At 38.9% G+C, this 15,466-nt stretch overlaps 1 protein-coding gene across 1 annotated transcript; it reads right to left on the reverse strand.

Annotated features, from left to right (window-relative positions):
* Positions 1–341: 341 nt before the first annotated feature.
* enpp5 (ectonucleotide pyrophosphatase/phosphodiesterase 5) lies at positions 342–10,409 on the reverse strand. Its single transcript, XM_042504019.2, has 4 exons — positions 10,167–10,409; positions 8,179–9,075; positions 6,754–6,930; positions 342–2,900 (listed from the first exon to the last, which is right to left on the reverse strand). Exons 2-4 carry the CDS (start codon positions 9,062–9,064, stop codon positions 2,494–2,496), a joined length of 1,470 nt encoding a protein of 489 aa, XP_042359953.2. The 5' UTR covers positions 9,065–9,075; positions 10,167–10,409; the 3' UTR covers positions 342–2,493.
* Positions 10,410–15,466: the final 5,057 nt, after the last annotated feature.

Here is a 15,466-nt window from a genome sequence, read left to right on the forward strand (position 1 = left end):
TTCTTTTTTTAGTCAATGGGAGAGTCCAAAAGAAATCTGAGGAAGCTCTTACTTTAAAAAATAAATAAATAAAAAATTGAAACATAAGTTAAACCCCCACACTTCTCCACCCAGATTTTTGTTACAGTCCATTAAATCTTACAACTTGTTATTTTTTTATGCCAAATAATTAATTGTATTTACATGAATTTTTTGTCAGCCTGTCTTGAGATGTGAAGCCGCTTACTTTTCGGCTTTGATGTGAGGAAAGTGAAGACAATAAATAGTAAAGAACACGTGTAAAGACCCGGGCAACATGCTTAAACATACATGCAGAGAGTTAATAATGAAATACAAACTGCTCAGTTTCACATAAGTCCCTTTAATTTCAGAAGACTCTTTAGTTGCATCAACATGGCAAAGATAGATAATTTGTAAATCATAATCAATATCCATATTTCAAATCCATGTAATTATCAGAGGTAAACCTGATCTAATATTTTATCTTATCTAACAATTTCATATCAATTATTTAAATATATTCTGGATATATTTCACTTTTCCGTCAACAAGTCAGGGGAAAATCATCAGACAACACTTCTTCATAAAGCAAGACAATCATCAGAAAATTAACAATTTCCATATAAATTCTCTCAATTTAAGAATTTAATTTTTGTAAAAAGTATATATCACAGTGATGTCTGTCATTGTTTTTGGGCACACGTATTATTAGTCAATGCATCTAAAAGCAAAAGGAGAAAATTGAACCAATTGTTTTTTAAAAGATGCTGAAAAAATATTAGAATTATTAATTTGCAGATTTGGATTCTACTTTCTATGATTATGCTAATTAAAAAGCTTTTTGGCAAGAGGCACCTAACTTTTTATTATTATTTTAAATAGCGACTACTAACAGGAAGTGCAAATTATACATGACCTAAAAAGCATCAAACTACTGCCCCCGTCGTTCTGTTTCGTTTCAATCCTGTAGTGCAAATCAGGGGAACAGTTCTTGCAAGTCATGCCGAAATAGTCTTCTCAACCAAACAACAACAAAACCCTTAAAATTCCTAAGACGAAATACTGACCAATAGCAATTGCACTTCACATTTCACCAACAAATGGCCATGGTTATGAACAGGAGGGCGGGACACGGTCATCTATACAGAAAAAAATGCCCTCCGAACACAAACTCTACAAAAATAAAAACAGACCCACACACAATTGCACACTTTCAGAGAGACGTTCTCCATGAAGTTAAAAGGCAAATGGTAACTGACTGCTAAAGAGCGAGGTCGTCATGTGATCGGCTCCTGGGATGAGTGACGACAGGAGCCTGGCACACTGAGTGAGTCTTTAGTGGAACATCTGCACCCAAGTCACATTCGAAAACAACACTGACCCCAGCCGACCTCCTGGGACTGTAGCTGAATACTTCTTTGATTAATCACAGCATTTTTATTTCAAATAAATCCTAAGCAGAACAATTGGTGGCAAAAACTGGACTTAGTTCCATCTTTACATTGTGACATAAACAAATCAGTTTTGCGTCGATTTTAAAATGCCAACTAATCTAAATCTGCTGCCGTCACTCAGCTGTTACTGTCAGGGAGTAAAGGTGTCCGTATGCTTCAAACAAATTGCTTTTTGTATCGCTGAACAGCAGCTTAAATCCCCTCCCTCCTATAGCTCGTCTAAAAAGTGACACAGCAGTACCAAAACCAGTTCTCTTAAAGTGATACCAAAGACAACTGAGAACTTCGTTTGATACCTTCTTCATTCGATGCTCATCATGTGAATTGACGGATTAAGTTTTGTTAAAATGGCCTTGCTTTCTAACATTTTGGCTGAATCTAAGCATGCTGAACTGCCAACTAGGCTTGTTTTTAGGCTTGTTGTAAGCAGAGTTTGATTTTCTCCCTCCAGCTATCTTTTAATATTCTTCACACTTCATTACTTTTCTCCCTTATGTGAAAAGGAGTGCAACCCTATGAATGCCATCGAAGAAAGATTGTCTGTGTGAGCATTTATGCTTCAGTTAAGGCTTTTCACTCTGCAGTCCCCTGTGTCTGTTCTTTTACCTTTAGATAATCAAGTTCGTTTCGAGCATACTGACACCTTCATGTTGCCAAAGTCTTGGTTTTGGCCAACAAAGGTTCCCAGAATCACAGGTTAAAGTTCCACTCTTAGCTTTGCGTTTTTACTTGTGATGATGAAAATGACGAGATGATATTAAGTAAAATTCACAACCAAAGCAAAGCCACTATAAAGCCCATGTAAAGGTTTATTATCTTGATTAAGCCTGCACCAGAAGCAAACCCCAGACATTCCCCTTACACTCTGGAGATGTACCTCTGTACACGACTAGCTTAGATTCCTTTGATCTCCAAATGATAATAAAAAGCAGCACAGTGGCGTTTAGTGGTAAAAGGGAGGCGTGAGGGGATGCTTCTGGACAGAGCGGACTACCTTGGGGAGCAATACCTCCTCTTCTTTTACGTTCGGTTTCTTCAGCTACAGGTGCAAGTCCTCTTGCAGTAAGGGCTGCGACATCTCCCTGCTTCTGTGTTTTAGTGAGGGCAGCTGTTTGAGCGTCACTTGTCTGATGTAGACCACCAGAAAACCCAGCACCATCACGATGCCGAGGAGAGAACCCACCACGGGGGCGTAGGAGTATCCGCTGACTCTGGGAGCGACGGTGGTGGGCGGGGATGGCGTCGGCTCTACGGACAGCAGGTCCTGAACGTTAGAGAGGGAGCCGTTGTTCGGTAGAGGGTGGATGGACAGGATGTGGCACATGAGAGGGTAAAGGTCGACAGAGCGCATCGAGGTCTTGATGTAATTCTGCCGAAAGGCCGGCCCGCGGGCCACGAACACAGGCTGCATGCTGCGTAACCTGTTGTCATAGCCGTGATTTCCGACTGTAGAGAAAAGACAAGAAACATATTTGCATGAAGAGGTGCAATTCTCTGATGTTAATTATTTTTGCATTGTTATTCTACACATTTCCTATCACAGGCAGAGAGATTTATGGAATCTGGCATAGCAGCTCTCTCAGATGATTTACAAACATCGCTGCTGCCCCAGCTGACTCGTTATTGCTAAATCAATCACAGCAACCCACAAGCAAAACAGAAAATTAAATCAAAACACGCAAGCACATAGACCTTTGATGAGCTTAGAGACGTTTACTCCAGAAGTTTTCTTTTTTTTTCTTTTTTCTACCAGCATGGACCAAAAGTGCACCAGGGTTTGCAACAGTAGTGGTCCAATCTGCTGCACAAGCTCGAACCAATTTGATTTTATCTAACTCTGCACTTGTCATTATGACACGTTCTGGCAAATTAAAAAGTAGCCTACATAAGCAACCCATGCCAACAGCATCACTGTACTAAATCCAACTCCTGTTGCAATATAACAGCATGATTATGATAATATTATTATGTTTATATTCGGACTAACACCTAGTCCGTGCACAATTTACTGCCGAGCTGCAACCACGGATATTATATTTGATCCAGAGACTGGACCCTAAATTGGGAAATATTCAGTCTAATAAGAACTGCTAAAACGCTAAAAAACGTTTCTAGGTTCTGGGTTTGCTTCCAGGATATGCAGCCCACTCAGTATGCGAAGTAGTGTTTCTTCCACAGGCACTGGATGACCTTATTTTTTTTTCGTTTAAACCTCTTTTCCATTAAGCCAACATTGGAGGTTAAGGGTCAACCAGTATTGTTTTTTTCAGGGCCGATTATTAGTAGTTAATGAGAGCGATAACCAATATTTGGAATCAATATGCATTTACAATAAAAACTTACATCATTCTGTCAATATTTAGAATTTGGAATATAACAAACTCCAGCACAAAGCTTTGTTTAAATGCCTTTTGCAAATGTTTAATGTTTAATCAAAACTTAAAGTTTCAACATCATACAGAAAGTTCCCAGCAACTTTTTTTTCTTAATAAAGTCAAGTGAAAATTTAAATGTAAAAATATGGGTATATAACAATAGCTCCCTGAGGTTTTACAAAGTTAAAATTCTCCCATTCTGACACTTTCTTTGCACTTTTAAATTAATTTTATCCTCAATCATTAAAATGAAACGTAGGCAAAATGCCAAAATCAGTCCCAATAATCAGCCAGGCTGGTAATCTGTCGACCCCTAGTAGTGATAGAGCCGAGTCTAATGCTGCATCCAGACAACTCTAACTTTGAAAATTTCTGACCTCCTACTAGAAAAAGTTCAAGGAAAGTTCATACTTTAAACTCTAGTCAAAAAAATCTACCCTGACTTTATGAGGAAGCAGTTGTCTGTCGCCACACAACAATGGCAACCCCCATAGAAGTGCACATTGTCAATGAGTTAACCCTCAGCTAAAACGCAGTGTTGTATATTTGTCCGTATTTAATCAGAACTAATACACAGCTATGATGACGCATTATTTTCCCTCTCCTGTTTTATTTAAGGAGGCTGCACTGCTAAAAGTTGAATTGTGTGAACACTTGCCAAAGAAACATCAGCTTCTCAAGGTCAGCCAGCGATTTTGTTTACGTTTGGCATTGTGCACCTAAAGTTTGCGGGTCTGGAAATTTCAACTGGGATTCTGACCTCTAACTTGGACTGGAATGCAGCATCATCATGTTCCCCTCGGGAACAACTGCTGAGTCAAGTGCAAACCCTAGTGGTAAAATTCGGCACACCGGTCCAGGTCCATTGTTAATTTCTACAATGGGCTTGTGCTAATAACGTCCATGTTGTATTTGTGGTGGAAATGTGTCCAACAAAAGACGATTTTTTGTCTGTGAGCCTTTTGAATTACAATAAAACCATTTGTGTACTTGTGTTAGAAACTGACGCAATTAGGCCGTGTTTATTGTGTGTTTTAGGTGTTTTGAATCAATCGAACTTTACAACACTTCACGGAAACCCTACGGCCGGAGCGACACAAACACACAACCGCACAAGATTAAATGCTCACAACAGCGTAGGTCGCATGCATAGGCTATGGCGTAGGCTCTGCGTATAGCCAACGTACAACTATAAATTTGCCTTTAATGTCAAACCTGTTGGATATTTTTACACCAGCCCAAAACTAGTATGCAGTCCTGCCGAAGGTTTCAGGCTATTTCAATAACTGACGGTGGAGTTAACACATGAAGAAGCGTAGCAAAACAGCAAGAAAGGCAGCCAGGGCCGAACAGGATGACATCTTAATATGGATGTAAACAATGCAGTATTTAAAAGATTAAAAAAACTGGCCTTGAAAATGTTTTGCAAGGAAGAAAATGCATTTAACATGTTTTGTTAGGCCCCAGAGATACATTAGTGCAACACCTAAGAATATGAATACAGTGAATGTTAGATTTAACCAACACAAGAAACGCATGCTTGAATTAATCTGTCATACGATCTTCAATCAAAGTAAACATTAAACTGTGTGTTTTCACAGGGTCTGACTGTAATGTGGCCGTACCTTTAATATTAAGCCACCAGGAAGTGCAGGTCCAGTCCACACACACCGATAATAATCATTAATAAGTGAGCATTGAAGCGATTCACTCACATTGGGTCTACAGCAGGGATACACAACTTGCTTTGCTTGGGGGCCACTTTTGCAAAATGAAAGGGGCCAGTCGCAGCAGCCCCGTACATGTTTATAGGATTTTAGAATGTGACTAAGATTTTAGGACGTTTCTCAGATTTTAAGGATCATGCTAGGATTTTAGGACACTTTCATGATTTTAGGATGTGTCTGTGATTTTGAGATATTTCTCAGATTTTAGAACGTGTCTACAATTTTAGGACATTTCTAGGATTATAGGTTGTTCATGGTTTTAAGGATTTTTCTTGGATTTTAAGATGTTTCTCGGATTTTACCTTTCTCAGATTTTGGGGATGCGTCTTGGATTTAAGGACATTTCTCAGATTTTAGGATATTATAAGATTTAAGGACCTTTTTTAGGATTTTAGGACAATAGGGGCTTAGTTAGGACCTCTTTTGGGGGGCGTGGGGGTTTCTCCAGTGGCACTTTTTTTTGATAAACAAGCTATTCTAATGCTGTTTTTTGGACTCTGACACCTTATGTAAACAAAAAGTATAAAAACAATTCCCAGTGTGAATCATTTTATTTTTATTGTGAATTAGAAAATGGTTGGGGAGCCACATTTGGCCCTGAGCCATAAGTTGAGTATCACTGGTGTAATCTATCAAAGTGCCTTCCCTGTAATACACTGAGACGCTGGTTGCTTTGGTTTTATCATCCAGGCCTATTGATCTCTCATATATCAAACAGCTATGCTGAGGAAACAACTTTTGATATGCAGGACAGCGTGTGTGCTGAGCAATCTGACACCACGTTGTAACTGTGGACTGAAAGTCAGCAGGTTTTCCCTCCAGCCTCAGACTCCATCAGGTCATTTTGCTGATTAACAGCAAAGGAGGAACATAAGCTGCTTTGAAAACTCAAAATACACAGTTTAAGATCTCTAATCCGAAAGAGAGGGTGAAAAAACGCCTGCTTAATTTAAAAAGAAGAAAAAAAAACTGCACTTGGAAGCAGCACAGGACCAACTTCCAAACCCACACACACTCCTGCTGTTTCCAAGGGAAAACAAATCTGGCTTTCTTTGTTAATTACAGCTGCTATTACACAAGCTAGCTTTGTTCAATAACTGAAAAACCGCCTGTGAAGTTATTATTAGAGCAGACTGAACCTGCCATTTGATACAGCTGAAAAATACTCATACAAACCAGCAGGTGTGAAATACGTACGCATGAGGTGTTCGCTACTGTTCTGCGTGATGGTCCAGCCCTCCTTGGACTCAATGAGGATTGGCATGATCCTGATGTTGTGTTGATAGTGGAAGTGCTCGGGAATGTCTTCCTTCTTGTACACCACCATGTTGGGGTTTGCATCCACCAGTTTACTATACACCTCCTCGAGCTTCCCTGCAAAAACACACATGAAGAATGGTTGAAAATTTCCATAGATATAAAACACAGGTTTCAGGAGAAGTTGCAAATATGCAAGAAATTCAGCAATTTAGAAATTCTGTAATAATTTATGTATAAATTATATTAAATTTTGAAAAGCCATTTGGTTTTAGATTGAAGCTCTGTATTCCTAAAATGTAGATGGACTAGATGGAGACATAAAATACATTGCTTTTCCGTCTATGTAATATTAATTTATTGTGCAAAATAAGAAAAATACTTCAACTTAGGGACAGTATTTTGTACATGTTCACTTTGTCATTCAATTTTTAAAAATGGTTAATGATATCAGCAAAAAATTGCATGTTTCATATTAAAGTCAATATCTGACAATGTCGATAACGCGCCAATCTTTTTGTGTATCCCTAGTTGGGAAATATATACCATTTGGTTATTCATAGCATCACAGTGTTGAAGTGAAACATATGCGTTCATTAGACTAAACGTTTGCTTTCATTTACAAACAGCTGCTCCTCTCATAAATTGATTGGATCTGGTCAGACTGATCGACTGATCAATTATTAAACCTGCCACTTAAACTCCACAAACTGCTGATGAGGAAAAGTCATTAAGACACGTCCAAATGTAAAGGTGGAACAGAGAAAGAAACAAAGGAGACACATGCATGAAAAAAAGGAAGGGGAAGTTTGCCGACACATTCAGTAACCTTCTGTTGACTTAGTTTTGGTTTTTGTACAAATCCAATAAATGTGATGTCAATTTGTGAACTTTAGAATTGGAGGGGGGCTGGATTTCCCCTTACCAACCACTAAAGACTGACATATCCTCCTGAATCTAACAACATTTGGTAAAACAAACGAAAATATCGGACAATATTAAGACTACACTTCAATTTAGAACAGCCTCAATAGCAGCGTCTGTCTCGTCTATAGCAGTTACAATTGTTATTACTCCTTACTGGTTCCACTTTAAAACAGTTTGACAACAACTTTAGTCTTGCCAGTGGCACTGATTGGCTAATCGTTAGTCCTACCATGGTGTGCATTTGATCGATTAATTTTCAAAGGAGAAACTGCTGAGAAACAAATCTGTCAACTTAGTGGAGTGAACCTATTTAAAGGTCTGGACCGAGGCAACTAACTCTCAGTAAGAAAGCAAATTAGTTAAATTCCCAAAATGTCAAACTGTTCCTTTCAATTAGGTTTCTTGCTAGCATTGAATTTTGACGTTTTAAAGTGATACCTTCTTTGGGCAGTATCCCCACCACGGGACTCTTGTCCACCCAGGTGTACAGGTCTCTGCTCACGTACTCGTCCAGCTCTATGATCTTATCCCGGGAAAGCTGCGCCATCCCGTGGTCACTGGTCACTATCAGGTTCACTTTCTCATACAGCCCTGCCTTCTTCAACTCATTCATGAGGAATCCGAGTTTCTCATCAATCCCAGCGATGATCTTATCCATAAGGTTGTTCTGCGGTCCGAGGATGTGCCCACTTTCATCCGGCTCCTCCCAGTACAGAACTCCAAAATCCACTGCTTCTTCTTTGGGCGCAGAGAACCACTCGATAATCCGCTCCACTCTGCTCTCAAAGGACACTGAGGCGTTGTACTGGAGGTACTGATTGGGGAACATGCCGTGGATCTTCACATCTGACCCCGGCCACATCGCTGCCCCACTCCGCCCTCCGGCTTTCTGGACAGTCACCCAGAGAGGCACCGCCTCCTCCCACCACTGTGACTCATAAATACTGTCCGTCTCCATGGAGAAGGACCGGTTCGTGGTGGGGTCGTACATCTCGTTGGCCACGATGCCATGCGTCTCGGCATACAGCCCCGTCACCAAGCTGTAATGGTTGGGGAAGGTTTTGGTGATGTAGGCGTTCTCCACATTCTCCACCTTCACGCCGTCATCCATGATGCTGTGGAAGTTAGGCGTCGGGACCCTGTAGATGTAATCCCAGCGAAAGCCATCGAAGGACACGAGCAGCAGCTTGGGCTGCTCCCTCACACCGTGGCTCCTACTGCCATGTTGGTCCAGGCGGTGGAGGGAGACAAGCGACGGCAGCAGCAGCGGGGCCCACAGGCAGATGAGAGGACCGCAGCCTCCTCGAAGCAAGCAGCCCAGCATGACGAGAAAACCTACAGACACACAACAAAAACCGCTGAGGAAGAACTCAATTAACCTCTCTTATCGACACAAAAGTATAAGGACAGCCTGCTCACATACTTCTGCATAATTATGTTTTGAGGCTGTTTCTGTCATTTGGGCGATATGGAGGCGCATTGCTGCCAGTTGAGGGAACAGAAAGATCTTGTAATTATAAGGAGAGAACTGTAAAATGATGAGTTTGTATGTCAAAATAATGACAAACTTTCTCTAAATAACAACAAATTTTCTCAAAATGACAAACATTTTCAAATATTATAAAATTCCTCAAAATAATTAGTATCTCAAAACAGTGACAGGCCCCCTCATAATAATGTTTTATTCCAAATTCTAAATATTGATAGAAAGATTTTCATTTTTATTGTAAATGTGTATCAGTTATTGGTCTCATCAACTACTAATAATCGGTATCAGCCCTGAAAAGACAATATTGGTTGACCCCTATCGTGTACACCCAGTTTTGAACTGGCAGTTGGACAAAACAATTTAAAGATGTCACCTTGAACTTTGGGAACAAGTAATAGATCATTTCTATACATTTAATTATTAGAAAAATGATGAATAAAGAAAATAATCAGTTTCGAACAAGTGTAAGAAGTTAGTAGGAAAACATCTACAGTAATAACTGTAATACAGCTGCAAAACTCTACTGTGATATCAGATCGATAATAATTAGTGTTATGCCACAATATATGTATCATTACGTTTTTGCAATATTGATATCATGTTTATAATCGTAACATGTAGTTAGACAGCAGCTACACCGAACATAAAGCATTAATTAGCACTGAAGACATTACCGGTTAGGATAGCAATTATGTCAGACTGAGGATATAACGACTGTAATGCATCTATAAGAGCGACTTTACTACAAATACATTATTGACAATTAGCCTCATTTTAGGGGAAATACGAGCTCCGTGTTTTAGCATCAGTGCTGCAGAGCTAACCGCTTCAACGCGAAGCTCTGCGTGCAACAATAAGACAAACACAGCAGCAACAACAAACATGATCTCGGCAGAAAAAATACACAAAATACGGCGCAGACTGTCAACAAGCTTACCTTGTTATCTGATCCTGCACTGGCTCGCCTTGCGCTGCACAACCGAGATAAACAGCCGGAAGGAAGTCCCGCCTTTTAACCTGCTGTGTGTGTTTTGTTTTTTTAATAACCTTTATGTCGCCTCTATTTACATATACTGAACCGAACCAGATCATTTAAAGACAAAAGGCTGTCCGGTGTCTCCTGCATGTGCATGCTTCGCTACAGCTGCATCCCCCAAATTCACTGCAAATGCACCGGTCCCGATGACGTAATGTAGGATGAGGAAGGGAGGAGGAGAAAGGGGGAAGGAGCGAGGGAGGGAGGGAGGTCTGGTGGTATAAATAGACGTCTTGGTGTCAGTCAGGTTACAAGCGTTTCTGCTTTAAGATGAAAAAATAAATAAATATGTGTCACTGTGAAGGGCGTTTCATTTAAAAGGAGTGAAGGTGCGCACTCAAAAATAATGCTCCGCTGCTAAAAATAGTCCCCCCTTCAAAGACAGTGTTGCTCTAATTCCGTCAGATCATCATAATGCTGGAAGTGCAATATCCGCCCCTGCAACACTAATGACAAACAGCGTCCACGAGGTGTCAGTCAAGTCCTGCATAAAGGCAGCCAGGTCAGATTCTTCACATTCAGTTAAAGGAAAGATGGCATCTCAATCATGACGCTGCATCAGCACAGTGAGACTATTTCTGACGAGCCACTGCATGTCCGCAGAGAGAAACTTCTGAGGAAGAGCAGGCCTATTTCACTGGAAAAAAAGTGATGAAAAAATATACTGATTTTATAACATAATTTTAAATGTGTAATTAAAATAATTCAAAATATACTCTTTTCTTAGCTTTTTTGCCTTTTCCCTGGAAAAATGTCCCTATCTTTAAAAAAAAAAAATTTTCTCAATCTAATTTCTTGCAATTTGTTTTAAAAAGGGAAAAAGTGCTAATAGCCTTTTTTAGACATTTTTTTTTATTATTATTATTTTCAAAGCTTCATTTGTATTGGTTTCTCTACCTGGACTAGAATTATTCTGCAAAGTCAGAACTCTTTGAAAGCTGATTAAATTGGCTTCATTTCTTTCAAAATCCCTGGAAGAAAGCACAGAAGAAATTACCCAAAAATTTGCAAGAAATAATAAAAAGTGCTAGAAAATTATCGGAAAATTATATATTTTTATATATAATTATATTTATATATTATTATATTATGCAGTATAGTACTTGAGTTAATGTGCTTAGTTACATTCCACTGCTGCATAAAACCCACCCTTAACCCTCTGAGGAAATTTCAAGAGTGGACAATGAGTATAATATTCTCCAGTTTGAGTTATAACAATGACTTGGCAAATTCTACCTAAATTTGAGTCTAATAGCACTTTTCAGACAGCTGAACAAAAAAGCATTGCTGTATTTTAATTGACTGGTAATAAAGGTATAAATAAAGTTGAAATATAGCTTAGAAGAAACTTAAGAATAGTTACATCAAAGATATATTCAGAGGAAAACTGACTCTTAAGACCCCAGAGCAAAGACTTGACTCATTATTTCATTTAAAAAAATTTCAGCCAACATATTTTGAAGTTTTTCTGGCATTTGGCCAGTTTCACAGCCCAGTCACTAGAATATAATGTTGGCATTGTACAGCTCTGCAAACCACTGATATTTGACATGTTTTAAATTGTACACATGATGTAGTTGAGAATACATGTTTATGAGCTGCATTTCTCATCAGGAGGAGGAGGGGATGGACTCTGGCAGCAGACCACTGTTGGAGACTAATGAATGTGGATTTATTTCAGTTTTTAATCATTTTTGGGGGGATTTGTTTCCTTTTATTGACAGGATAGCTATAGATTGACAGGAGAAATAGGAGAGGGGGGGTTGGGAACAATGACACAGCCATGGGGCCACGGGCTGGAATCGAACATGGGCCGCTGCAAAGGACTCGGCATATGGAGCGCACACTCTACTACTGGATATTTTAATGAGACCTCAGGACATTTCCAGCTGTGATTGCAGCGACCAAACCAGATGTTTTAAGCAAACATATGTTATTTTCCTAACTCTAAACAAGTGTTTGGTATTTTTGCCTAAAGCTAATCAAACTTTAACCACAGTGTGGTCACAACATAAATTAAAATATACAGAAAATTATCAAGATATCAACTGCATGAGAAACATGATTGAAATGACTGAAAATTAGACTGAAAAAACTGTTAGTCTGACTGTTTGTCATGTTTATTCTCACAGAGGTTTTTGGATATGGCGTACCTGTGATGAGGTTGGTTCTGGTTTCTGTAAACAAAGTAGTCATGTGATTTATCACCTTTAACACTGCACATTGTCATGCATGTTTAAATCGGACACCAAATGCAAAGCAATGCATCATTACACTTTGACTATTTTTAGCCACGCTAGCGGCTTAGCTCCTTGTTGATAAGTTTGACTCTCAGTCCAGAGTTGCAACAACCATTAGATGTATTGCCATGAATTTTTTGCACAGACATTTATGGTCCCCAGTGGATGATTCCTATAGACTATGGTGATCCTGCGACCTTTCCTCTGGTGCTGAAATATTCAGAGCATTAATAAAGCACACTGTAAAAAATGTTACTGTAAAATAACAGTAAAGAGCTTGCAGCGCAGACACCAGCAGGATACTGTAATTTTACAGTATATACTGTGAAATGACTGTACACCTGTTACTGCAAAACAAACTGTCAATATGACACTGTCTATGTTTATGCCCCTGCCTGGAAGGTAGAAACTTTTTTGGGCATATGAGCCAGGCAAGCAAATCCATTGGACTGAATAGGCACCATCTTGGCTTGCAGTATCTAGTTATTATTATGCTATGTGCAAAACTAGCTGAAGCCCATAATAAGTGACAAAAGGTACAAACGAGAGAAAATGTGCAAACTGAAAAAGTAAAGGCCAGTGCTCTCAGTAGGTGGGTTGCCATAAAAGATTTTTGCAAAACTTAAACAATATTTTGGAAAACACAATTGCAAGCAAGTAGCATGGCGGTGGATGTCCAAAACATCAGCAGGTTTATTTCTGTTGCAGCCACCACGCTAGCCGTCATTATTTCCAATCGAAGGTGACGTAGGCGTTTTATGTGAGTGATAATGGAAAAAGGCGAGTCCCTTATATGTGGGAGCGGCCACGTATGAGGGATTTTTGGAAATGATAGTCCACAATTCAATAAAGGAATTTTATTGAGGAGGAACTTCGGGATGATCCGCTCAACTTTCTCAATTATGTGATGCAAGAACAGCTCTTGTAGCTCCTGCTGCATCATGAGGGAGCCAGTTCCTACTGACAAGCACATAGACATAGTGTCATGTGACCTAGAAAAGCCAAAGAAGTGTTTCCATTGCAGTTTTGCAAAATACGGCTTTTTGGATTCGCCTGAAATACCACCTCATGCGAATGCAAGAACCTTTTTGCGATAAATGGCAGTGTTTTTTTAAAGTTGACGTCTTTCAAATAGGCGTATTTTACATGCTCAATTTCAATTTATGCAATTTGAGGGTTAATGGAAACCCACCTAATCTGATTAAAGCACATAAAACGTCACATTTTTAGGATTATTTCTCTTCAGTGTGGACTCCCTTTGTGTGTGTCTGTTATATATGTATGTGTTGTACATGTTCCTCATTGTGTTGTGCATTTAGCTGACAGTGTGAATCTATATGTGTGCACAGTGAGCGGCCGTCTACCTACCTGCTCCTGTGTGTTCTGGTTGACTTCTGACATGATGGGTTTTGTTTGTTTGGGCAGGAAAGCTCTGCCCATTGTGACGTTTGTAGCTCTGTCTATTGTGATGCTGCACAAGAATGTAGAGGTAGCTTTTGTTGATTTCTTTGTAGAAGGTTTTTTGACTTTCTCTGTTATGCGCTCAAGGTTGTAGAGTACGAAGGACATTGTTTTATAGAAGAGCTTCTAGATTATTAGTGTTGCAAAGTTGGCTGAGTTTCAACACTACTGGATGCTCAGAATATTACTGTCAGTTGGCAAAGTAGTAAACCAATATAGCTATTAACAGAGTCTGTGGATGAGCTTTTAACTATTAGATGCAAAATTTATATCTTGTGGCAGCAGTTATATTGAGAGAAGTAGGTAAAAACCCTAATATAGTTCATCACAAAACACCTTTAACCTGTCAGCGGCCTGTTAACCTGGATTGACATCAGGTTTCTTGTGCTGCGTTCAGACACCTTTCACAGCTATTAAATCTTTGAAATGTGAGCAGAAAAAAAACAGGCAATTAGCAACTTGCCAAATGCCTCGCAAAAAGGTCAGTAAAAGGTGACAAAAATATGACCTAAATATTGGCTTAAAAATAGAAAAGAGGCAGAGAATCAAAACAAAAAAGATCAAATAATCAGGGAAAAATATCAACAAGTCTATATTTATAATTATATATTTAAAATTAGGTCACAGGAAAAATAGAATTTTTCATAAACCAATGAAAAGAGAACTACAAAAATGATTTATAGACTGAAATGTGCCGTGTGCTTCCTTATCGCCTCATTGTCAACTCTTCTGTAGTCCACTTTAGATGAGGTGAGGCACTGTGATCGGCTTTAAGATACCCCGTCAAATAAGTCTGTGCATTTGTGTGAAGTCAAATAACAGTAATCATAGATCTAGACATCTGTAAGGATCAGTTGGAGAAAAAATAGCTAGTTTAATCAAAAATGAAAAGAATTGTTAGTTTTAGCCCTAGATTTAATATCTATGGATAAAATTAAGTTTCTGCACATGCTGATACAATTTGAATTACAAATTAAAACAACTCTGGTTTTCACGAGGCTCATATATCCTGAATTAAACTTTTGCAAACAAGATTTTAAAAATCACTTCAGTGTCATAAAATGTATTAAGTTGCCAGTGAGAGTTTGTATCCTGTGAAAGGAGTTATGTGGAGCAACTATATAATATATCTGACCAGTGGGCAACATAAAATAAAACAGACGTGCAATACAGGATTAGGTTTAGGATTATGTTTAGGATTTTCCCCTCAAGTCACAACAGAGTGACAGTCGTGCTGAGATAATCACTCAGGCTGCTAGAGAGGTTTTTGTACTGGGACCAATCCAATCAGCAGAATGGATGTTGGCACTGTACTTATCTGTAAATGTCACATATATTACTTTTGTACATTTCATATGCAGTGTATATGTTGTAACTTTATGTTTTAATGTTTAATTTTATGTTGTGACAATGCTGTGTTTAACCCTTTGAAACTTAAGCAAATAGGTTTGATTTCTTTCAAAAACATTGGGAAAAGCCAAAGAGCAATTTAAGACAAAA

This window comes from Plectropomus leopardus, chromosome 16 (genome assembly GCF_026936395.1).
Source record: "Plectropomus leopardus strain MGB_pleo_1.0 chromosome 16, ASM2693639v1, whole genome shotgun sequence".
NCBI classification, from domain to species: domain Eukaryota; kingdom Metazoa; phylum Chordata; class Actinopteri; order Perciformes; family Serranidae; genus Plectropomus; species Plectropomus leopardus.